This window comes from Eleginops maclovinus, chromosome 18 (assembly GCF_036324505.1).
Source record: "Eleginops maclovinus isolate JMC-PN-2008 ecotype Puerto Natales chromosome 18, JC_Emac_rtc_rv5, whole genome shotgun sequence".
Classification (NCBI taxonomy): domain Eukaryota; kingdom Metazoa; phylum Chordata; class Actinopteri; order Perciformes; family Eleginopidae; genus Eleginops; species Eleginops maclovinus.
Window position 1 is genome coordinate 9,256,909 of NC_086366.1, and position 25,787 is coordinate 9,282,695.

General features: G+C 40.3%; 1 protein-coding gene across 2 annotated transcripts in view; it reads left to right on the forward strand.

Moving 5' to 3' along the window:
- Positions 1–1,865: 1,865 nt before the first annotated feature.
- The window catches only part of hip1 (huntingtin interacting protein 1), a 42,916-nt gene continuing 18,994 nt past the window's right edge, over positions 1,866–25,787 (forward strand). The window contains exons 1-7 of one of the 2 annotated variants that reach the window (XM_063907003.1): positions 1,866–2,146; positions 19,933–19,996; positions 20,789–20,931; positions 21,155–21,211; positions 22,480–22,560; positions 24,144–24,220; positions 25,244–25,305. In XM_063907003.1, coding sequence (XP_063763073.1) covers positions 2,030–2,146; positions 19,933–19,996; positions 20,789–20,931; positions 21,155–21,211; positions 22,480–22,560; positions 24,144–24,220; positions 25,244–25,305 — 601 coding nt within the window. In that variant the 5' untranslated portion in view covers positions 1,866–2,029. Of the gene's footprint in view, positions 2,147–9,819; positions 10,433–19,932; positions 19,997–20,788; positions 20,932–21,154; positions 21,212–22,479; positions 22,561–24,143; positions 24,221–25,243; positions 25,306–25,787 lie in introns of those variants that run through there. The other variant, XM_063907004.1, reaches the window with a different exon arrangement.

Sequence of the window (25,787 nt, forward strand, 5' to 3'; positions counted from 1 at the left end):
TGCATGGCAAATAGGCTCTGAAGCCTGAGACTGAGCAAAGGTTGAGTCTGTTACAGTTTTGATTCATTTGGAATAATCAATGACAACAATGTATTTATTGCTTGCATTTCTTCCAGGAAGAAGAAGAAGGATGAACTTTACCCAAACTGATCAGACTGGAGTTTGGTTTACAGTGGTATAGCCTCAGGGAAAAGCCCTTGTTAAATTATGTTCGGTGACACTAGAGTGTGTAGAATGATAAGTTTAACAAGCAATATATTACAACATACTGCACAGTATCACTGTTCAGATAGGGCTGATTCTGGCACAAATCACTGACAGTGTTTAGTGCCTATTTTTGCTTGGACATGTTGTAATAGCACTAATCAGAGGACACTATAAGGGAACAAATCTGTTGATTTTCTGCAGTGTGTTGCACGGAGTTAATGACCAAGAATGTTAGGGTTATCGGGAAAATGTGATGTTTATTCAATATTGAAGGATTTGGCTTGTGTGTATCATAATTTATAATGCTCCTTATATTCAAGCTGATTAATTCTTAAGTCATTTTCAACTCCTGATTCATTTATTTTACATTTTCCTGCTTTTCTAACTGTTTAATACATTCATTTTGATTCGAAAACAAAAACGTTTACATGTAGTAGGTTAGAATTATAACACCACCTCAAGAAAAAATAGAAATACAAGATACTAACATTTTATTCATATCAAACTATAAAGCATTATATGAAGTACATAGAGACATATGTCATATCTGTAAGACTCCAGGGTCATATCTTTGGACAGGGCCATAAAAACAAAAATCACCATACATTATTGGTGGCGTGGGCGGGCCCTGCCTCAGCTCCAGCCAATAGCTGACAACACTGGGAGGAGTCAGAGGCAGTTGCCAGAGAAAATATCCAAATAACCGCGACGTTCCAAAGCATGAATTAGCATGCAGCGGGTCTGTTCCAGTCTTCCTACTTGCAGCAGCAGGAACCTGTCCATGTTTCTGCGAGGAGTGGACACTTTATGCGGAACCGCTTTAAATAAAAGGTGTTTTTTCAGCCTGATGCAAAGCGGAGTGATTTAAAGTATATAAGAAGTTCAGTCAAGTTCCTGCAATGTATTGCACACATCACTTCTGGTGGAGGTCCTCATTAAGAGTTGAAGTGCTTGTATAATATATTTCCTGCAATCTTTAAGTTAGAATTCATCATGCTGAGTATTTTTCTTTTTCAATACTTTGATGTAGAAAATAAATGAAATAGTCATCTTTGTTATGGTGTAAAGTAGCTGACTATTTACTATGTACTTAAGTTAACATTTGAGGTACCTGTACTTTACGTGAGACTGTATGCTAATTTATACTCCTACCTTACTACAGTTCAGCAGTAAATGATTTACTCCAATACATGTTTTTTTACAAGTAGTTCCTGATTAATGATTTTAATTATATTCAACAGTTACAAAAAGACTTGGAGTAACATTCACAATCTACCCTGCGGCACAGCAAACAAAGTAATTAAACCTATCTGCAACTTTACCATCGTTGATAATCACATTAATGAGTCAATAATTACATCAAAATATTAAATATATAATATATTTTGTGATTTTATTTGAGTAACATTTGCAATGCAGGACATTTACTTGTAATAGCATTTCTACACTCTGGTAGTTTTACTTTTACTGAAATACAAGATAGTACTTCTTCCACCTCTGCCATTGAGAGCCACAAGGATGCATTCCTACAATCACAGCTGTGCTGCATACCGATAGGAACTTTATTTTGAAAATCTGAATTGGTCACTTACTCTTAGCATGGTTAGCTTTACGCTGGTGCGGTTCAGACTGCTGTCATTGACTGGGTGTTGGACGAAGAGGCCAAGTGATCTAGTGAACGGGGCGACGAGTCCAGCACAGCATGGACTGCTGCCCGCCATAGTTAGTGCAGCATTTTTATTTTATTTTTTTATACAGTTTAGCGGGATTATCGGCTGAACGTTTTTTTTGTTTGTTTCGCTGCTGTGGAAAACATACGACAATGGATCGAGTGAAAAGCTCCATGCAGCAAGTACCCAACGCTATCCCCAAAGTGATCCGCCGGACTGGAGGGGCAAACAGTCTGGAGCTGGAGAAGGAAAACTTTGAGAGAGGCCAGGTATGGAGCACAGTTGTCACATTAAAGTAATGATAGCTTTATTTTCTTTAAGCGTGGGATAAAGCTCCTGGCTGGGAGCCACTTTTAAGGTGGGTGGGGGATAGTAGTCGTGTCGGGATGTTTTCTGTCAGCTCTTAAATCATACTTTGCGTTCCGAAATGTTGTCTCTAGTCCTGATTGAAGCTCAGGGTCCATGAAAGATGATCTGCTTTAACATCATGTTGACATATTGATGGAATCCCTCCGTTTTTGATACTTTACTGTTTTCACATTTGATCTAGATAATGAGTTGTTGCAGTGTTGTTCTCTCTGAGTGTGGTATCAGCAGAGATACAAATGAGTCCACTGTACAACAAAAGAGCTGTTGAAATGTAGGTCAATGGCCTTTTGAATTATAACTGTGAGGTTTAGCCTATCTGCAGAATAGACCAGACAAGAGGGAGGCAGGCTGAAGCTGTGTGGAGCTATGCCATGTATGACAGGCTGTCAGTGCCTTCTGTAATTCTTCAGTCAAGGGGTGATGGTATGACCAAGATGAGATCTACATAGATGATATGGACTGTTTTCTTTTTTGGTTTGTTGTTATTAGTTTTCCGTCAAGGCTGATGATGAATAATGATGAATAATGAATGTTGTGTAGCTTCCAGAGCTACATCTGACTTTGCATGAAATGCTCTCCCAGTGAGCATATGTATGTAGGCTGCTGTTGTGCTGTTGAGTCTGCTGCTTCCTGCCTGGTGGTCTACCCTCCCCTCTCCCTAGACCAGGCACAGGGGAGGGAAAACGGGGCAGAAAGTAGGTCAGATGAATCAAGGCAGCACCAACTGTTGTGGTAGTACTGCAACGTGCTTCTCCTGGCGGCTGCTAAATTGGACAGTAGGTATTTGGCATTTCTGTGTCTGGATAATGCCTTACAGTTTGCCCCCCCTTCCTGCTCTCAGTACCCCACGCCTCTATCATCCAGTAGCAGCATGGATTAGTTGCTTGGAGAAACACAGGCATGGCTTTATGTGAGCCCAGTCTGGTCACTAGGTCACTGAAAGGCTCCTGAAATCTCACCCTCTGGAAGTGTGTCAAGGCAAAATGGTGTCCAGGTTACAGCATGATATATTGAACATCTATGTGATTCAATGAAATGGGAATAATGATGCAAATATGACCATTCCCTTCAATATCTTCAATTGCATCACAATAACTATAATCACAATTTAAAAAAAATCTAAATCATTCAGCACTTATAGATTCACCTTTGTTTTGTAAGGTCTGATAACATACTGTATGGCGTGGCAAACAAGGGTGAAAATATTCATGCAAAAAAAAAGAAGACCAAGTTTGAATCGCTAATATTTCTGTTCCGAAATGACTAGAACGCAGCATGACCAATTCAACTGTTTTGTTCCTAATTCTAATGATGAAAGCTTTCTCTTCTGTAATGCTGTGATTAAGGAGAGTGCTTCTGTAGTTTTTTTACTGTACTTTTTTCTTGTGCAGTTGATTTTTGACTTGGCGGATCCAGAGTCAGGGCAGGCGGTGTAGGAATCAATGAATCTGCTGTCTACTTTACAGGGATCAGCGAGAGATAATCGCATCTGATCTGTTGTGCTGTAAAGCTGCCTAAATCTGCTGGGTGGCTTGGCTGTCACCTTCTGTCTGCCCGCATATCTCCCTGTCTGCCTCTCTTCCAGCCATCTCTTTTCAGCAATAATGTACAGTGAAAGCCTTATCTTTGGATTTTTTTTGGGGGGGGGGGGGAATCCATATTTTTACTGAAAGAGCGCCTTAAAAATCAACTATTAGAGTTATTGAAGTTTGGAGCTATTGGTGTGTGCGAGTGTCATAACCAAAGAATAGCAGAATAACTTTGATATAAAATCGACTATTGTAATGGATGTTCTTGGTCTTGGTGAACTGAGGTTTATTTATTAGATTAGTTGTTGTTTTTTAAGCTGAATGACATAAGAAATGTATGAACATGGTTTGGTGTTCACAAGATATAAGTGGTGCTTTTGTAGGACACAGTTTTCAAGATCTGTCAAAACCGATTAGTTGCCAAAATGGTATGATTGTTAATCAACTAAAGGTTTCTTTAGTTGGGAACAGCCCTTTGCAATGTGATTCACTCAGCAGTATGTTCAAAGGTTGAGTAGATCTTACAGTATGTCCTTCAACATGCAACCTGAATTCAATATTCTACAGTTACAAGCATATGAATACATTAAGCAGTGTGCACTGCAGACAGCATGGTCGCCAGCTTTAAATCCCTAGTTATGTAAAACGCTGATTCTGGGAAGTGCTCGCCTATCTCTCTGTTGAGTTGGGTAAACAACCAGGGTGTGTTCAAAATCCTCTCTGTCATAATGTCCACACGGGGTTATAAAAAGAACGAAACATGGCAGCCGGATAGCACACAGTGCTTGCTTTTAATGACATGTTTGGCCTCATAATAGCAGCTGACTCTTTAATTTAAAGTTGAGGGGATTTAATCTGTGGTCTGTTTGTCTCAAACATGTTTTGGTGTTCTATTGTGTTCTCAAATAAGTAAAAAAAAAACAGCAAGTAAATAACAAGCTAGTGCTAAACACTGCGTACAGTATGTTGTAATCTTTATCTTAAGGCCCTAAAATTTCACAGATGCCAACTCCATCATAGATTGCGGAACTATTTCCAAGCTGCCATGAGATGTTTTTCATTTTCGAAACTAGTGTAGGTAGTAATCTCTGTACCCATATGAACCATAATTAGTACTTGTGGACAACTTCAGGGGCACCAGTTCCTCAGCTGGGACATGCAGTCTGAGCCCCTCAGTGACACCACATTGTATGTTACTGAAGGCCTTAAAATAAGAACAGCTGCCAGCCTCCTTCTCCTCCTTTATTTGTCTCCACGGATGCCACTCTTCCTATTTGTATCTTTATTTGAGAAGATGCACTTTTGACAGTTGATGTGAAGGTACAGTGTAGTATTACACTTATATCCCATTAAACTGTCATCATGGTCGGTTGGTCAAGATATCTTTACTGCTACCAAGCAGAAAACTTGACTTTTCAACCATTCACTTTTAGCTTACTATCTCAACCATTGAACCATTATTTAAGGCACAATAAAGGCATGCCAGCTGCCCATAAATGGTTGAATACAAACATCAACCATTTCTGCATGCAACACAAACTGTTGACTAAGAATGTGCAACAAGTCTGTCTGCAGTGTGGAGTTTCAATTTAGCGTAAAATAAAATATATTTCTCATGTTTTAGTCCGTCTTTTAGGATATAGGCCTGTCATTCTTTCAGCCTAGTTACTTGGACTTGTTATTTTGTTTTGTTTGCACATCACCTGGCTGTAACAGTGTTGCCGCTCAGATCAAGCACCCTTTTAATTTTGTTTGTTTAAATAGCTACATAATGTTGCTATGTTTTTATTAATTAATTCAGTCAATGTGTTATTGAGTTAAAGCAACATTAAACATTTGTAGTAATTTAAAGTAGGAGTAATAATATGTTAATTTGACAGTACAAACTTGATGTTTCTGCTGTTAGGTTCAGAATTATACCTGCATATGGGTTATGAATATCAAATATTGATCAAATCCAATATCATGCATCCCTTTTATGAGCTAATGATTTAATCTGTTTATTCAATACTTTTTAGCAAACTTTTTTCAACTTTGCTTGCATGCTTACTATTTTTATGCACTCTCTACTGTAACACAAGTTGTTTAGGTGCTAGAGCTGACACAATGTGTGCTCAATCTGAATACTTTAGAAAAATGATAATTAAATAGATTAATTACTCCAGAACTTCTTACTGCATATCAACTGCAGAAGTAACCATTGTTGTACATGTACCCCCAGTTGGGATTGGTGTACAGTATGTGTGAACCTGCTTTAAAGGACACCCCTCATCCCTTTGCCCTGGACCCTGTTTTAGTGCTGTTTGGAGGCCTGGCAGCTGTGGAATTCAGGGGAGGAGCGGGGCCTGGCCCTCGGGCACAAGCAGGACTCAGCAGGGCGGACATAGACAAGAATCTTTTAATCACCCGGTGTCTCTGCCTTTCTTTCTACACTGTCTTGGTCTTTTTCTTTGCCTTGTTGTGCTCCCCTCCATTGCTCATTGTCTTGACTGTTCCTTTGCTTTTTTTACATCCTGCAATTCAAAATGCAGGGAAGTTATGAAAGGATATCCGCATATATGCAGTACACACACAGATAAGCATGCAAGCATGAAAGCGAGACCATTAAAAGCACTGAGGCAGCAGAAACAGCAGGCGGTGGTTTGTGGCCTCATTGCACTGACTGGCTGCGGAATAATAGAGCTGGACATGAGTGACAGGTCAGTAAGTGGAACAAAGTGCACCGATGAGTTCCTGGCGGCATTAACAATGACTTTGATTTACAGATTGTTTTGGATTTCTAGTCTGTGTTTTACAGCACAGTAAAGCGGAAAGGGAGCGAGACAGAGATGGAGTGTTGCTTTTTGTTTCACATGCAGCAAAGGTCAAAAGTCAGACTGAAACCTACATCATGGGTGTGAGCACGTGGTATGAAATTAGCCTGCTGCAACATGAGTGGCCTCATTTCAAACGATCATTTGAATACAATACAGTCCTCAGTCATGTACATTCTGCAGGAACTAAGGCTGGATGATATGGCTGAAATAAATATATCACTATACTAATATGGATATTTTCATATCAGATATCAGTTATGTCAAACACTTTGTAATGACATTTCAAAAAGTCCAACTGAAATGTGTCCTACCATTCTGATTAATGACCGACAAAGTTTCATTATGTCAACAAAACTTTAATTTTGAACACTGCTTTAAATATTTCTATTTTTCAACAGAGATTGATTTTGGAACGATCAACCTGATATGATCAGTACAGTGCTTATGATTCTACATAAACGTTAGAAACAACAATAACATTGATTTATTGACCGGCCCTTGTACCGATCATGCCAACTCACATGGACCGTTGTTCATTTTTATACCATGTCATAATGAAGGGAACACTTTTTTATGGTTAAATTAGGTTGGGCTTTCCTCCAATACAGAATCTTTGGTCAAAAAAAGACTAAACTGAGCAATGAGTCAACAAATGAATTTAGCGGGTGCATCCCTTAAAATAAGCATAAAGGACACAAGCAGAATTGTGTCATGTAGAAGTCTTTGCCAAAATATCCTCTGCAAACCTGCTTTAATGCAGCAGATTTTAGAATACTATAGTACAGTTGGTAGAAAAATGTTTGGATCAGCTCTTTATTGAGGTTATGCATTTAGATACACACAGTCTGCCTAAGGAACTACACAACTTTAGTCAGGCATTATAGTGTGAGGGGAAGAGACATCTAAGGACTTTAACCCCTGTGCTCAACACACACCATGTTTGGGTTCAGAGGACATTAATGTGGATCACTTGCAATTACCTTTTTAAAGATATACCTAACAGAAAAAGTAATTGTATTAGTGTTATCAGCTGGAAATCCCAAATCATTCTGTAATACCACAGTTAGGAACTTGCCATTTATTTTAGCAAGTCATCTTTTTCTCTTATAACAAATGTGTAAGGTATTGACACTTTTAGTTTTACCTGGACTTACAGACACTTTATTAAACACTGAAAAACCTCAAACATAAAAAAGCATTTAGAGTATGTGATATCAAACTTTTTACCCTAAGATATTGTGTGATCGTTTTTTGGTTTCCATCCTAAATGGGCAAGTTGATTTAAACTTCAGCCACAAACATAATTTTCATTCGAGTGAAGATGTGTCACAAGGGCTTCATTACATGTTGAGAACCTAATAGGAATGTTAAGATGCTGATGAATAGTTGACACATAATTTACTTTTATTAAAAAGGGGAAGGGGTTTTGAATGTTTGACTGAAAAGCCAGGCAGAGACAGAGTGGGACCGCTGTATGTGAGAAATGCTCTGTGAGGCTGCCCTCAGTACGATGGGCCCACGCCGTACCAGGAAGTGAAGAGACTCTGTGGAAAAGAGCCAGTATTGTCTGGAGACAGGCAGTTTATGTTGAGCGGCCTGGAGGTTTAATGCGCAGCCCCGATGGTATAATGAGTAGCATATTGATTATTGTGGCTGGCCTGGTCTCGGTCAATCAGCTGATGCCCTGTGATTGTATAGAGAAGCTTTGGCCTGAATTTAAACTTAAGGGCTACATAACAAAGGTAAAAATGAACAACTTTGTGTTACAAAATCTAATACAGCTATGTCAAATGTTTACATATGCAGTGTAATAAACATCAGTTGTGTTCTGGTTGTTTAAATAAACTCTTTCAACACTGTATTAGCTAAACCGTTACAGTTGAAAAAAACATTAGAAAACAATTAGTGGTGGTTTCGAACTGGACAGCATTTTATTGAAATGTGTTTTTAGCATTTGTTATCAAGAAAGGTACACAGAATGTAGTAAATTCAAAAATGTTTTCCAATTTGTGATCCACAAAATAAATATCAGCTTATCTAAAATGTAATATATGATAGCAATGATTGTCAACCCTGAGCTCTTGAGAGCATTTGTCTGAGTTCCCGTCCGCATCTCACGTCACATCCTTTCTCACAGTAACTCCAGGAAATGTCCCAGACTATTGCGAGCATAATACTGTAGGTGAAGGCATCCAGCATGCGCTACAAGCAGGGAAAAGAACAACTGATGTGGGTGATAGTTATAAACTTACCACCTCCATGAGGAATACAATGTCTCTAAGGGGTTGAAGAAGTGGGAGGAAATGTGTAAGGCACTTGTTTGTTGGTGGCTGGGTCAACATTTGCTAATTGTATTTTTAACACAGTGGATAAATAATTACCTTCTGTGTATGGATTACAATACAAGTGGTAAAAAGGTCAGATAGGACTAAAGGTAAACACATTTGATTAGTGAATGTCTTATTTACGATCATTTTGAAACTGAAGCAGGTAAATAGTTGTTCAGCTATTAACTCTTTCAATTTTTAATTTAATCTTTTTCCTACACATCATAAGTGTTTTCTGTAAAAAATGCCTTTATGTTAACACTAATGAAACATGTACTTGCTTGATGCACATGGCTCACAACAAATTGAAGGTTGACAGTCTCAGAGAAACCAGATGGGGGCATCAGTTACCTAAAGTTGCTCTCATGATGGAAGCTGAGCTCCCCCCCCCCCCTTTGCACCTTTTAAAACATGCTCATTTCAAGGTTTCATGTGTTTCCCATAAGCATAATATAACTGCGCACACACGCACACACACACACACACACACACACACACACACACACACACACACACACACACACACACACACACACACACACACACACACACAAATATGACCCAAAGGTAAAACACAACTGAAACACGCCTTCTTGCTTTAAAAAGGTATTGTCCTACTTTTAACAGGAAACTGGTTGTGTCATTTTTTTGTATCAATATGTTTCTGTAGTGTTACAAACATTAGCCACTGGTTTCCTATATTTTATTTGTGTTGTGTTTGTAGCTCAGTTGGCAGTAACGTAGGCAAAGGGGTCGCATCACAATTACAATATTGACATCATTACATCCTCTGAGAAGATTTCTGCATCAGTGTTTTTATTTTAACTGTTTTGTAGCTTCAGTAAGGGGTAGTAATTTGTCTTCTGCTGGAGGTCAGTTGACCCAATCGAAAGATAGATCACCCCTCCTCCTGATAAAGGGAGCAACAGAGGAAATGCAGCTGTTTTCTCATTTCCTGGACTTCACCTCCCCTCCTACAGGACCCCCGCCAGTCCTCGGACCCCAGTTTGGGAACCACCGGTTTTAAGCCATCCCTCTCTGCATGCTCCATGCTACTATTGTCTGACAAGAGAGCGGGCTATTTGCAAAATAAAGGTTGCCTACTACCCCACGTCCTAAGCCTCTGTGTGGGCTGATGCATAGAGGCAGGCTGGGTTATACCGTGCAGCTGGAAGGAGCGGGGTTTATCAGCGGTAGTCCTGTTGCGTTTTCCCCGCGGACAGCTTCTGCATCTCGGCGGTCGGATGCTGGAAGTCCTGGCCGATAAGAGAGCACGTAGGGCTCCCAGAGAAAAAGAAAACAGGGACGCGGAAGGAAGGAAAGACAGGGGAGCAGTTTAATACCAAATCGGGACACATGTTGAGCTAACAGCCTGCTCCACCTCCCCCTTCTCTTCCCTAAATGCATTTGTTGCCTCAATCGCTTTCCCGTTACTAAATCGTTAGGATACAACCGATCTGCTCTCCGGCTACACGGACCTTCACTCCGGGACGATCATGGATCTCAGTAAAATTGTAAGTGCTTAATAACTGATTTGTTTTGTTATCTTCGCCGACAGCAACACATACACGGAGGCTTTGCATGTTTTTTGGAGGTAGAGGTGGGGGTGGTGTCCGAGAAGTCCTGGTGCACACACACGGACGCACACACGCATGGGCCGATTACATGCAAGTTATGCTCTGTTCAAGCAAGGACTTGTTGGAAGGTTATTGCAGCTAAATTAGTCTGTGGGAAGTTTGAATTTTATTGTGGAGAAGAAGACATGAAGGTTTTAGAAAGCAATCTGGGGCACAGGTTCCTTGAAGTGTGTCCACAGGGTCCTTGCTTAATGTGAGTCCACTTAAATGCATTGGAAATAACCAGAATAAGACACTGAGATCCAATGCTTCGCTTTACTTACACTGTACCAAGACTGGTAAACAAGGCTGGTGTAACAACTGCAATCATTACTATATGGTATGTTATGGATGATGTATTAACACATTAAGGTTTACAACTTTAAGTGAGTCTATTTTTGGGTCCAAGAAATGAAAATGTCTGAGATGTGCTCCTCTGTTGCCCAGAGCCTTCCGTTTTTCACGGCTCAGTCTCTAGCTGCAGGTTCAGTGGAAAAAAGTTCAGCAAAGCAAAGCTTATATGTGCCATGAATCTCAATTACAGATTGTATTGATGTCCAGCCTTAAAGACAGAGTGTGTCTTTGTGTTACTATCAGCGTGTTACACATATTAAAGAGACACTATGCATTTAAGGTCAGGCAAGAGTATATATTGTGTAAATCACAAGTTTGACATTAATAACAGTATGTAAAGTCGTGTCAAAGCCAAACAAGCTTGAATCTTGCGTACATTTATTTCCTTTTTGACTCAGGAGTGCTGTGAATGATGCGGATAAAGTGTCCGGAGTGTACTGGAGCAGGTGCACGTAAACCAAAGCAACAAGACTGGCCTTTCACTGCCAACATGGATAGATGGGTGTACTTTTAGCCCTTGTATAGTAGATGTGGGGGAGGGTGGTAGATAAAAGCACACCAAGAGTCCTCTTTCCTATTCTGCTAAGCTAAGGGATACTCTGAAAAGTTTTTTGGAAGAAAACACTGAATTGAAACATTCACAGTAGCTAATCTATCAAGAGGTACGAAATCCAGTCAATTTATTTTGGAAAACTAGAACAGTGAAATCACTGTGATCTATGAAATACATCTCAGCTGCCCACATGAAGTCAGTGGGGGCATGTACTGCAGACATGGTGTAGGTGTAGTGTTGGAAAACCTCTTCCTGCGGATCTTGATTCAGTTCACTTCACTGGTTATTTGAGACAAATCTCTTGATGTTATTTAGGAAACCGTATCAGGGAATCTAACACAATTCTTCAAGGCTGTTATCCTTGGTTGATTGCCGACTTCTCTCCGTCGCTATGTTTTGGCTGTTTGGCATCTAGTGAGACATGGTGGTATGAAAACAAAGTCTAAATAGACGCAAGCAGACTCTTCAAAGCCACGTTGTGTATAATTTGAGAGTTGCTTTCTGAGTTTCATACATACTAACAATCCTTTTCCTTGTAATGGCAGTGAATTGTGATGTTTTTTTTTTTTAATGTACCACTGTAGCCCCAATAGTGGAGTTATCCTTCTGCATTAAGGACTTCGCCAATCGCATTTGCAGATTGAGTTATCGGAAAATGTACCAGTCCAGATTTCTTACAAAACACTTCCAGGCGTCTCCAATCTCGTAAATGTCAGGAAAGAGATAAGCAACGCAATCCGCTATGACACTTCTTGAATTTGTATTCTGTTGATACTGATAGTCACATTGTTACTTTAAGTTGAAACATGTAAAGAAACATTTTATCAACCAACAGAGAATACATTTGAACATAACTCCAATAGAATTTGCTTAAAACTTGAGCTTAGTTAATCGAAGCCTTCAATGTAGAGGTGAACAGAAATGCAAAGGTTTGGCTAAAATCAAGAAAATTATTTATTTGTTTATAGTTAATGCATTTGATGTCCTCTTATTAAAACAATGCCACTTTTTATTGTTATATTGATACTCGTCAGTTGTGCCCCAGCACATGTACAGAAGAGAGAACAGTCTTAACCATGATAGACATACCTATTCTGCCTCCACCTAACCTCAATCGAAGAATCAAAGAACGAAAGAGTTTAAAAAAAACAAATTTACCAATTTGAGCTGGCAGTTGTCAGTCAGACTGAAGTACTGACAAACACTGAAAACTGTTGACTGCACACATTTTCCTCTTGTGGTTTAATTGGTGCCAGATCACAACATAAGCCATCATCAATTCCTTCAGCAAAACAAACACACAGACAAACTCTGTGACGTTGAAGCGTGTTCAATGCTAGAGAGTAGTGAACAAGTGGGCTGAGGAGCCTCACTGAGCTGCACAGATGTTCCTTTTATAACGTGTCCTCATGACATCACCGGTCCTGCAGGAAGTTGAGCTTTGGAGCCAAAGCTCCTTCACACGAGGCTCCTGAAAGCCTTCCTATTAGGAGAGGCCCATAAACCTGCCACAGGGGTGTGGGCCTGAGAGTTTAATTATGCTGGAGCCCGGCCTTCAGCATAATATGTGTGTGTGTGTGTGTGTGTGTCTTTAACCAGCTGCTGCCCTGCACCGCTGCCCTCAGGAACAGAAGCCCGGTGCTCTGAGGTCACACATTGCAAATATCCTGAAGCTCTATGTTTTCATGCTTTTTAATGGGCTCTTTAGGGACAGAGTCATCCCGCTGGGCTTATCTTCATCACCAAGTGCCCTGTTATTCATGGGATGGAAGATCCTCTGTGAATTCTGTGGAAAATAAGCTCCTTCTTATTGTCTGAGAGTCTATTTTAGACCTTTAGCACTCATGATTGTTTTAAGGCTGATAGATGCTGAGGCACCATTAATGGGCAGGTTTCATTATAACATACGAGCAGAATTATTAATTGCAAAGCAGACTCTGTTCGCTGTGTTGATAATGGTGCTGATCAATATAAAGATTGCCTCACTTCCTCTTCCAATGATGCCTGTATAAAATGACCCCAGTGGGTTGTAATTTTTCTTCTCACAGCTGTTTCTCTCCCTGCATGCATTCATATACACAGGAAAAATAGCTTTAAAAAAGACCACCTTTTCCACTACTTTCCTCTCCTCAGTGCCAGCCGGGATCCTTTTCAAGAGGTGTGGAGTGAATGTTGTATGGGAGCGGAAGTTCACGTCAAAAGCAAAACATAAAATGGTCTTTAAAAAAGCAACACAGAAGGCTCTGTTCTTAGCACTGACCTTTGGAGTCGGGTGGAGTTACTTTTGAAACAATGTTTGGGCCCAAAACACTTTGCCATTTATTATCAAATTTTCTTAATACGTTTAAAAAAAGAAGAAGTGACATTGCATGATGTGGACGGATGTCTGTTTAAGTAAAACACACCGGTGAGGCTAGTTTTTGGTTTCAAGTGTTTATTTTTGGTTGTACATCTTGAACTGCGAGGGGAGTTGTATTAATTTCAAGTAAACAGGCATGTATTTTAAGTTGCTCAAACCTTCCTTTAGTATGATACCCTTCAAGTGCATAAGAAATGCCAGCTTTAAGCAGTACTTACTGATCATATAAAATACAGGTTCAATTACACACAAAATCTAACTGCATCATGGTGTCCTCAAGCCTTGAACTGGATCATATAACTAGGTTATTCTAAAAGGGGTTGCTGCTATGATGAACCCACAGTCAATTATCAACGACATACACAGATTAGAGACTTCATGGTTGAGCATTTAGCTGTTAAAGACCAAGATGTTTCCCCAACAACTGGTGGCGTTGTGGAATTGGGAATAGCATTCATCAAGTGACGAGAAACACAACCTTAAACATAAGCTGGCGCTGCTCCATATCTGCTGCATCTGTATGTAGGCCACTGTTACTAAAAACACCTAAATTAACACTAAATAACCTATTTTATAAGTTGTTGTAGCCCAAATCCTGTATTTCCGATCAATTAAAGTCAACAGGTTGGTTAAACTACCTTTTGAGGAGATGTGGTTGTATTTGTTTCCCCAGTTTTAAATGATTTTATCTTGTTCACAGATTTTAGTGTTTACTCTGACCATAACTGATAGCCAGAGCTACAATTGTAAGAACCAAGTTGTTATGTGTATTGGTTTTCCTTAAAAAGACACCTGGAAGAGTCTGGCAGGAAATGTGAGAGGGTAGAAGGAATGAAGTGATCGGCTTGACTGACTCAGGCGCTGTCTGGGTCGACTGAGCAAGGTTTCTAGCTAATGGGAGGGGGAGATGGAGGGGACAGGGCATTTTTCAGCAGGCAGGCAGGAAGTGGGCAGTGCAGGGTGTGCCAAGACAGGAAGCCTGACCGAGCGCCTGAATCACTCCTCCCCACCACCTACCCACCACTGCCACCACCCCCAGTGCGTCAGCTACAATGACCATGCCTCCACCGCCCCACCTCAGCATTACAGTGCTGGCGCATTCACAGACAGCCATGCATGTTTCCTGTTTTCATTCCTGCCTCCATCCCCTCACTGTATACTTGTCCCCTTGTACGGTAAAGTCGCCGGACAAGTCTCAGCAGTGTTGCTGCTTTCCACCATGATGTGGCATCTTAACAACCTTTCTTTTAAACTTTCTCTGTAGAGTGGAAAGTGGAATTATTTACCAACATACAGTGTTACAAAGTCGGTATGAAGACCTTTGTTGTCTCTTGTTTGGTTGAGTGAGTTTTCTAAGATAATTGATAGTTTTGACACAAATATTGACGATGGAGGACACTGCAGACTTGGGTACAAAAGGTACCTGTTTGCCCCATCTTTTTGGGCAGTGTGGCTAAAACCGTAGATTAACGTGTCAAAAAATGGTGACCATCACCATTTGTCAATAAATATAGCTTTTGTAAAAAAAGCTAAAACGTCTGCACATTCTATCATGGGTGCTCCCTGCTTTGTATCCTCCTCCCTCTGGATCTAAATAACTAGGGTCATATAATCATAGTACTGTAACTCAGATCAGTCACTCCATACTAAATCATCAGGGTTATACCAGGATTCCTCCTCCGCCTCCCTGGCCATGAGAATTTAAATCTGAGAACAAGTGATTCAAAATATACTCCTCTTTCATTTAGCCCTTTAGAGGTTTTCCACAGTTATTTTTCTCATGATTGAACACCACTGGCCGTGGGTTTGTATCGTCATTAATGTTCATATGAAATATGCCACAGTGAAGACAAAAATAACCAGATGGTCTTTTCTCTGCTACCATCATGGGGTGGCTGACCAATGATACAGTGACATATTGCCAGGACACAATTGCCGTGGCCTTCATTAATCCAAAGCTCTCGCAAACCTGTCAGAAGACTCTGGGAGGGCAAGTGAGTCGATGAGCGAGCGCTGTTTCATTTAGCAGGCAGAAGAGGCTTCCTCTCTCTGGGCTCTGTGCACTGACCCTTCAGCGGACACAGCCAGACTATGATCAGCATATCAATGCCCTTCCTTCTACACAAGGGCCGATTGGGGCTTGCCAGGCTTAACTTAACAAGCTTTCAACACTGTATCAATAACACTTTCTGTTCGTAATCAAAGCTGTGGCAAGAAAGAAATGTTTGTCTAGAAATAAAGATGCAAATAGGAGATTTATGTTCAGATGGCGACTTATTGATTGAATCCTTATTATAACTCTTGGGGATAGTACTTCTAATAAGGGAAGTTATGGATGAGGGAGGAAGTTAAGGAGGAGAGGACTTGAGGTTTCTGTACCCATTGAGCTATTTAAGGAGGAATCCCTCAGGGTTTATCTTTGCTCTTCATCCTCAATCACATGCTTCTCACCTCTGATTTAATTTCTTGTGGTTTCACTGTCAGCTGGTCTTTGTGGCCACACTGCGAGGAGCTAACAGGTCATTGATGCATTGATGCCAGCAGCCAACGCCAGGAGTCCCAGGCAGCTGGCACACTCATTCAACCCAAACACAAAGTACAAAGTCTCACTGTGGGCTAATTGGGTCATCCTCATGTGGGAACTAGTTGCACTGGGAGTTTTTTCAATCATCCCTTGGGATCAGGCGACTGTGGCTGCGGTGGAGTGTGGTTGTCTTTGAACCAGAAGGTTGTGGGTTCGATCCTAGCCTGTATAGTCAACATGTTGATGTGTCCTTGGGCAAGATATTTAACCCTACATTGCAGTGTGTGAAGATGTGTGAATGTTAGTTCCTAGAGCAAGTCACACTGCTCTGTATGAATGAGTTGTGAACGGGTTAATGACCCGTAGTGTGTAAAGCGATCTTATGGTTCGAAAAGACCTAATAAAGCGCTGTATACTGTACAGTCCATCCATCCGTTGAATTTTTGTATGGGAGTAACTGAGAGGAAACTGGAAGAAAAAAAGAGTGATGTGAAAATTATTATACATCCAACAAAACCGCAAGATGTCTTTTTTGTTGACAGTTTAACCAGGGCTGTGGCAGGAAATGTCACGAAAATAATTTCCTCTTTTTTTTGCTTATGCATGGGTAGATTTGGCAGGAGAGTAAATCAAAAGGGTTTGGCTGTGCTATAAACTTAATTAGATTTTGGAAATATAACCTCGGATCGAGAGTCAGTGTAAATGGTTTATGAGCTGTGAGGATGAGATAAGACAGGAAATGCAAATTTGTGATTTCTGCTGACAAACTCTGAACTCTTAAAGTTCAGAGTGCTGCACTTGTAGCTCCAGTTCTCATGTTTAATCAACATCATGCATGTTTAATGATGGAGTAGATGCGTGGTCAGTCAGCCATCTTTACAACACACTGTGGTGTCTCCTCTTCATCACCAGGCTTGCAAGCCGAGTACAGGCGTGTGCATGATGTTTATTAATGTCATCCTGCCCTCACTCACTTTGCTTTAGAGAACCGCTGCTGTGACTAGAAATTCTTCTCACTTATATTAGATTTCTGAGGACATGAAACTCGTTTGTGTGGAAGATGCAGGCTATTGTCTGCTGTTGTCCAGACAAGACAGGGCTGAATTTTAAACGAGATTGATTCCCTCTAATCCCAGTTCCCTTTTTGTTGCTACCTGTGTACTATGTGTGTTACATTTCCTGTACATTTTAGAAACAGTGAGGGACAACTGTTATAATAAGGGTACAGATGTTCTGCTGCAGCAAAGTCATGGTTTTTTCTGTGTTGGGTTTGTCTCAGTCTAATGACGTTGATAGCTCCTAATTTCCTCCCATTTTCTCCTTCATTCCTGCCTCCTTCCCTCTCCATTGCTCCTGGTTTCTCCTCCTCCTCCTCCTCCTCCTCCTCCTCCTCCTCCTCCTCCTCCTCCTCCTCCTCCTCCTCATCATCCTCCTCCAATGATTCATCACAGTGAACCTCCAGTCCTGACAGCTCACATACTGGAAGAGGAGGAGCAAATGCAGGACATCTGTGGGAAGTGAGATTATGAAACAGGCCTCACGTCCTCTGTTGACCCTGGTCATCGCACTCAGGGGTCAATGATTACCTATGCAAAGTATAGTGACAAAATGCATGTTTGGCTCTTTTTTTTCTTTGACTTCAGCATTTTTGAGTTGAGGGGCTGAGATGTATGGTGTTCTTTGTCTGAGTTTCCTCTCATGTGCAACGTGATATGTCAGCCAGATGCCGCTTCAGAACACCTTGTTTTGAAAAGCCTCTGAAACGGCTTGAACAATTTTGGCCTGGAATATTTTTCATTTTTGTTTAATCACTGGGCTTTTCTGTTCTCCTGCCTAGCACAACTTCTACACAACTTAAAAACAACAAAAACAAGACCAAGTAAAGGACTGTTGGCCATGCAAGCATTATAACTCTATGGGTGGCAGCGGCAGTCCGACGGACAACACACCACTCTGGTCCAGAGTGAAATATCTCAACCGCTATTGGATTAATTGCCAAAATTATGACTGTTACTCCAGTACTTTCATGAGCTGGGAAGTTGTGTTTGTTTTAGAAATGTCTTGACAGTAATTGGATAGATTGCCAAATACATTAATCGATGTATCCTCTTGGGGAGTGTTACTGTCTGTGTGAAATAAAGTCTGGAGCCATTTGAGTCTCCAGTGGAAGCTGAATGAAGCCCAGTAAATTGCCTGAAGTAATGTGACTTGAGTCAGTGTTTGTTGGGGCTAAAGACTACAATTTGCTTAAAAAATCTAGAAGTGTTGAGTTATGAAGAAGTGAACTTATATTACCGTAGCTCTGTAGCCTACTTAGCATCTCTACTTGAGGCTAACAGCTCTCGGCTACATTAGCTGCTACTAGCATAACACACCTGAATCACCGAAAGAGCTGTGGTAAAGTTGCATTATGGGTCATGCAGTCAGTACCCACAACGTTTTCAACGAAACAAGAATGCATGGAATAAAAAACAACAATATCTCTGGCTTTAAAGATTAAATTAGATTAAAGTACTATTTCATACTTTTTTATCTAGTGCCATCATTGCATCAGAACTTTGATTTATGACTTATGAATACCTGCCAAATGACATTGCCATAAGGAACAGATTTAAATTCTCAAGAATCTACTAGCATAACTTAAGTCTTATTCTTTTAATATAGCATACCAGACAGTTTTGCTTTTTCTCTATCAAAATAAACTCCAACTTCATGAAGAAGACCTGGGATGTGACTGAAACACTAATCACTAATGCTCAATGATGGTAATCCCTGTCATCGCTTTCAACTCTGCAGCGGGAAAACGCATCCATCGAAACCACTGATGTATTTCAGCCTGTTAATATGAAACACCACTGCTTTCTAATGGCATGACTCCTTAACTGCAGGATTTGTATAACTCAAGAGTGTTGAGTATTTCCGTAAGCCGAGTTAGATGATACGTTAATTTGAGCTAAAGTTGGAAGAAGTTCATTTTTAGCTTGGCCAACATTCCTCAGTAGATTTCACAGCACAGACAGATATTCCCCTGATCATCCACACGTGGGTATCTGGCGTTTAGTCGGCCTGCATACAGTCTTAACCCGTTCCTCGGAAATGTGAATCCAGGCTTCTGACTTGGACATGGCTCAGGTTGTGATTCCTTAAAGCCCACAATCTCTATAGACACAATATACATGATTCATTATAATATTTTCAGTTTGATGATCCCAAATCCAAAAATAAAGTCAAAATTCGACCCTCCTTCCTCTAACATACATGTAACATTGGTTGCTTCACCCTCATTTAATGTGTGAGTGTGTTCTGCAGGTAAAGAGACAGATGTTTGCTTCCTCCTCAAAAGCAGAGAGGAGCTCGAGCCTCTCAGCTGATGCTTTGAATACTAACACTGCAGAAAATATGTCAAACACCCTTAACCAAAAGATGTTGCTCTTCTAGTTCCTCAGGTGGTTATTAAAGGTAAAAAACTACTTCCAAAACAGAGAACGTTTGGCTTAAAGTGAAACTCTCTTTGAATGTTTCCCTCTATTTTGTGTGAAAATATCTGTTGACTGATTTGTGTTCTCCATTTGTCTCCTCTGCCCTTCCTTTCCTTCTTCTCTTCGCAGGCTGTCAGCATCAATAAGGCCATCAACACACAGGAGGTTGCTGTCAAAGAGAAGCATGCCAGGAATATCCTTACATTGTCATTGTGTGTGTTTCTGAAGAAGAAGTGTGCTTATTCTGATTTCCTCGTGTGTGTCTGTGTGTGGAGCTGTTGCTTTGAGGACGCAGGGTAACGTTAGTGCAAGATCAAAACAACAAACTCTGTGAAGCCCCGTCATCTGCATGTGGCCCCGCTGCAGAGCTAATTTTGTCATGTGTTAAAAAAACACAGAGCGCTCAGACAGAGGGGAGTGTTGTTTGAAGGAGGCAGAGCCCCGGGGAGAGGAGAAACCCAATACAAAATAGGGTTCATTATTTTTGATTTTTGACTTTTCAAAAAATAGATTCAGTTTAAAATGAAGTGTTTATTTTCATTATTAAAAAAAACATGCAATTTAGCTTTTAAAGGCACAATTTGCAACCCCTTTTAATTCTATTTTTAATAAGGAAAGTAGACTCATGTACATCATCAGCTGCTCATTTGTGTGTTTGTATTTATTTTTACTTCAAAAGCATTGTTTGAGCTGTCAACATAGAAACAGGACTTTGTTTAAACTGTGGTGATTGGTGTGTAAGAGAAGCAACCACTTTTAGCCATGAAATTCTAGTGAAAATCATTTAAAAGTTATTGTAAAAACATGTATTTTTGGATTGGTCAAGATTTTAAAAAAGTCATATTGATATAGATATTTAAGTTCATCAGAGGGACATTCCTGTGAAGGAGGCAGAGAAATAAGGTGACAACAGGATTTCACGGCTCACAAGCCAAATAAACGGCCAACAAATTCTTACACTATGATCCTTGACCGGCCCCGGCACCCTGCATCCTGGGGACCCATCATGAGAAAGGCGCCCACACTTTCTGGGCCGCTGTCAACCGGCTCCCCCTCTCCAGCAACGCCGTGCTCTGCTGGAAGTTCTGCCACGTCTTCCACAAGCTGCTGCGAGATGGCCATCCGAGCGTACGTAAAGATGATAAAGCTTTACCATCTCCACTCATACATCACTTAATCACATCTGATCTCCTCTCTGTATCTTGTGTAAACTACAGATCGTTTTCCTCTGATGATTCATCATTTAGTTGATGTCACACCACATGTACATTCAGTTAATTATAGCCGATGACGAGTCCTGTTTTATTAACTCATTTCCCCGTCCTCTCTGTCTCCACTGCTGTCCCTGCAGGTGATAAAGGACTCCATGAGGAACAAAGCTGATTTAACTGATATGAGCAGGATGTGGGTAAGGACGCAGAGAACATTATACAAATCACAGCACGCATTCATGGAGAAGGCCCTTATGAAGCCCCGTAGTTGATCTTGTATGGTGAATAAAACAGCTTGTGTCTTGTCTTGTATTATTAATAATGCTAAGGCCACCATTGATAAAGGTCACATGGTTTTTTAGCAACATTGTGTTTACTAAACCAGCTCCTGCTATGAGTCAGCGAATACAATTAACATTAGCTTTTATTTATCCTATCCATGTAGGGGGATTGCAGGGTAGGAATAAAGAGAATTGTAATTTAGAAATTCTGTAGAGCATTATTACACCACAACCCTCCACTGTCCTTGTTACTGCCATAAGATAACATGATGTGTTTCTCATCAGCCTAATGCTGTCTGAGTGACAGACATTGTAGCTCTGATGAACAAAGCCATGTAAAAACATGCCAAGTGTGACAGTCAGAGCTCTCAACACAATGCCTGCCAGCTACATGTTGTGACCGACAGTAGTATGAGGTAGCATAAGTATAGCTTCTCTGGTAGAAATCTCTTAAACCATCTGTTGGTAATTAAATAACATTATATAGTTGAGTGAAGGAGTTAACATATATTACAATGTGCTGAGTTTTGTAACTTGTGTTGCTTCCTACAATATTGATTTTATGTTTTATTGAAGAAATAAAGTAGCCTAGCTTGTACAGACAGAACACCGTTAAGCCACACAATCTGAAGAGTCACTCTTCAGCGGACGTTATGCGAACGCCTGCTCTGCATTCCTGGGTGTTTTTGTATTACTCATTTTTTACTGAAATCACTGGGCAGGAGGATACAGGAAGTTTGGTCCCTGTGATCGGGGTTGTGGCCTCTCTTTCCTGTTGTGTCATCACCACCCACACCGCCAGGCTCAAGGAATAAGGAAGTGAAAAAGCAATTGGCCAAATGGCTGCTCATATTCACCTTTGTCCACACTCTGAGGCCAGGCACATTTTCACACATGGTGAATTAAAGAGAGATTTAAAATTGGTTTGGCAGTGGGAGGGGAGAATATTTTGGCTGTTGTGGCACAATTCACCTCCACAGTTTTGCCAGTCTTTGCTCACATCATGTATTGTGTGCTGCCTTCAGCCACAACAGATTCCTTCTAAACAAAAAATGATTGGTGAATACGTTTTCTTTAACCAGCAAACCTGCAAATCCTCCAGGAGGAGATTTTTTTAATAAACCTTTGATCATGTCTCTCTTTATCTTCATGTCCCTTATCTCCCCACTCTCTCTCCCCCCCAGGGTCACCTGAGTGAAGGCTATGGGAAGCTGTGCAGCATCTACCTCAAACTGCTCATCACCAAAATGGAGTTCCACATCAAAGTGAGTCGGCATGGCCTATAAAAATCCAGCGCCAGTCTCCCTCATCACTCATTATCTTTGTCTCAGACTCTCTTTTTAGTGCCAGTGCGTCTCTGCAGGGGGGAGACTTTTACAGCAAATTCTGTCTTTTACACTAATGGCGTCTCAAGAATTTTTAATGAAGCCTTTTTATGAGACATCAGAGGAGAGCGGTGCAGGAAGGCAGAGTCAGTGCTACTACAGGAAGATATGGCTAATTTTTGCTTCACTGAAGGCTAATTATTAGGGTGAGGGTAGTCTTAAGAGGGCAGTTTGACATGGCAATCAAAGGTGAAATGCTCGGGCATCAGCCTACAGTTTGATCTATAAGCCTCACTCCACTGAGCTCACAGAGAAGAAAATGCTAATTTTCTTGTCACACACTAGATAAAGATCAGTTAATCAACAATCAACTCAAGGAGTTCGTATTAACTTAATAAAGCAAAGAGCTAGTAAGGTAAAATTAATAAATGATTGAAGCATTTGTATTTGCTAGGTAATCACTATCTATACAATGTGTATCGTAATACAAATATGTTGAATTTAGCTCTATTTTCTAAACTGAAAAGTGTTATATCTTAAAGCGATGAGGATTTGTTGTGTGTCTGTTAAACCATCACACCTGAGCAACATTAAAGACAATATATTTTAGCTGAAGACTAAACAGGACAGTTTCCACTGATTTAGTGCTGCTGTTTGATGTAAATCCAGCATAAAAACCTTTTTGAATCAGAGACAGTTTTTTTGTTTTGATTAGCTTCAACTAGTGAGCCAAATTCAAAGAGCACAGGAACAGCCAAAGTCCAAACAAAACATTAACCTCAGATTTTCACAGGGTTTCATTCTGGAAACTTACCAATCAGTGGAAAAGAACTATTCAGATAATTTACATAAAGCAACAAATATCTTTTAGTATAAAAAATGGATCGTAGGATTGCTTATTTATGTCACAAAACATTGAGTGATGAAGCCACAGAGAATTATCACCTGAATCTACAGCTTTACAATCTACTCGTTTAACATTTCCGTTTGATTTTCTACAACAACAAAAAAATCTCACCACTATGGGCAGCTGGGCAGCTAAAGAGCCATATTATTTGTGAGTAGTAGAGACCAAAACTAGAGTTAAAAGAGAGTTAATTTGATACGTGTCAGGGGGAGACAAACACAACTCCTGCAAAAATGATGTAAAGGAAATGCTTAAATAAAGAACATGTTAATGATTATTAAAGGGGCCATATTATGCTAATTTTCAGCTTCATATTTTGGTTTTATTCCTCTACTGTAACATGTTTACATGCCTTAATGTTCAAAAAGGTTTTTATTGTTCTCATACATCTGTGGAGGTGTTTCAGGCGGGGGAGTGTGTTGGAGAGGTACTCCCTCTGGAGGGAACTTGGGGATTTTCGCCTTTGCAGACCATTAACATGCACAGAACCCTTTATAACACACTACAGAAAAGGGAACACCTGAAAAAGCATAATAAGGCCCCTCATTCTGCCGGTACATTTTCCTCTGTTTGTCAAGATGGACGTCTGAACCTCCTTCTGTTGTCTTCTTTTCAGAACCCGCGTTTCCCTGGCAACCTGCAGATGTCAAACAGACAGCTGGAAGAGGCGGGAGAAAACGACGTTAACAACTTGTGAGTGTGGCCTGCTGCTGCTTGTCGTTGTCAGTGTTGTTGTTGTTGTTGTTGTTGTTGTTTTTGTGATGTTATTGCAGGCCAGCCCACAACATCCAGATATTAATAAGTTCCAGTGTTGACCAAAGGACATTTAATTGGTTGAATACATGAATCATAATGCATCACACAGTCTTAATAACTTATTCATGGGGATATTTTTAGAGGTGTTGTTGAGCACAAGTTAGAATAAAAACTGTTCAGAGATTCAAATGGTCAACAAAGTTTTTAATTGTAATTAGTTTGATTCTCATAAGGCTTAGAATAAAGAGATTTATTTTAAAAAATGGAAAGTTTTAATTTAATTAGTTTCTTAATTGGTTCTGCATTTTATATTCTCCCTACAAGAAAATGTAGATCTTTGGTTGTTTTAATTCCCTGCTTTGATATGTCACCGAATCCATGGTCCTGACCTTTATGGCTTCTCAGCTATTGTCCTCCAGCAACCGCTCATCATAGGTTACAGCTTTTCTTGATGAGATGTGAACGGTTCAACCCAAAAGTAGTTTTCCTTCTGCAGTTGTTCTTTTTTTAAATTTTCAGATGCTTAAAGGGATAAAAGTATATAATGCTTAGGCATAAAAATCATTCCTTTAAATTTCCAGGTGTGCACTATGCATTATTTTGGCTTTTGTAGCTCTGGAGGATAACACTCACCTGCAAAAATCAAAAGAAACTAAATGTTTTGTTGTTTGTTTTGTCATGCTCGTGACTGGGTCTGCACCATATGAGGAAAATATGGGATTAGCTTTCGAACATAGCATTTAGGATATAATACCTGCAAGAAATAAACATATATTTAACTGTACCCATACTTTTTAACTGCACTGTACAGCATATTGCTTGATGGATAAAAACTGTAAGGCAATTACCCCCTATTACACTCCTTGATTTGACTTTAACACTATGACACCATAAAATGTGTTTCCTCTCTGAAATCGTGTTAAAGCACTCATCTCTCTTTCTGTGTCTCCCCTCGTCCAGCTTCCAGTTGACTGTAGAGATGTTTGACTACCTGGAGTGCGAGCTCAACCTCTTCCTGGGTGGTAAGCTATTCTGGTCTGGCTGTGTGCTCTCTGCTCCCAGCTGTGCTTATCTGAGGCCGAGCATGATGTAACACACACACAAACACACAGACTGATGACACACAGGAAGACCCAGTCTGACTGATAGGTGTACTGGACATGGTGGTGCGCAGAAATAGACGCAGACAGCTATTACTGGCTACAGATAATAGACTGTTGCACTGCTGTTTTCTTAGTGAGTCATCCTGGATGTATGTCTCTTAAAGTATGGACGGGACTAAAAATAGGGATGTGACCAGGAGCTCAGAAGAAATGCTGTGAAAGCTGTGCACTTAAGTTTTCTATGTATGATGTCTGTCCTTTAGCCTCCCCTTGCTTTTTCTAGATATTTTTTATCTAGAAAAAATAATATATCTGCCGTAGCTCTATTAGTATACAGGATAAGTTTGTCCTCTTATGATTTGACATTTTCTCTGTTTGTTCTGATATTCAACAAACAAAAA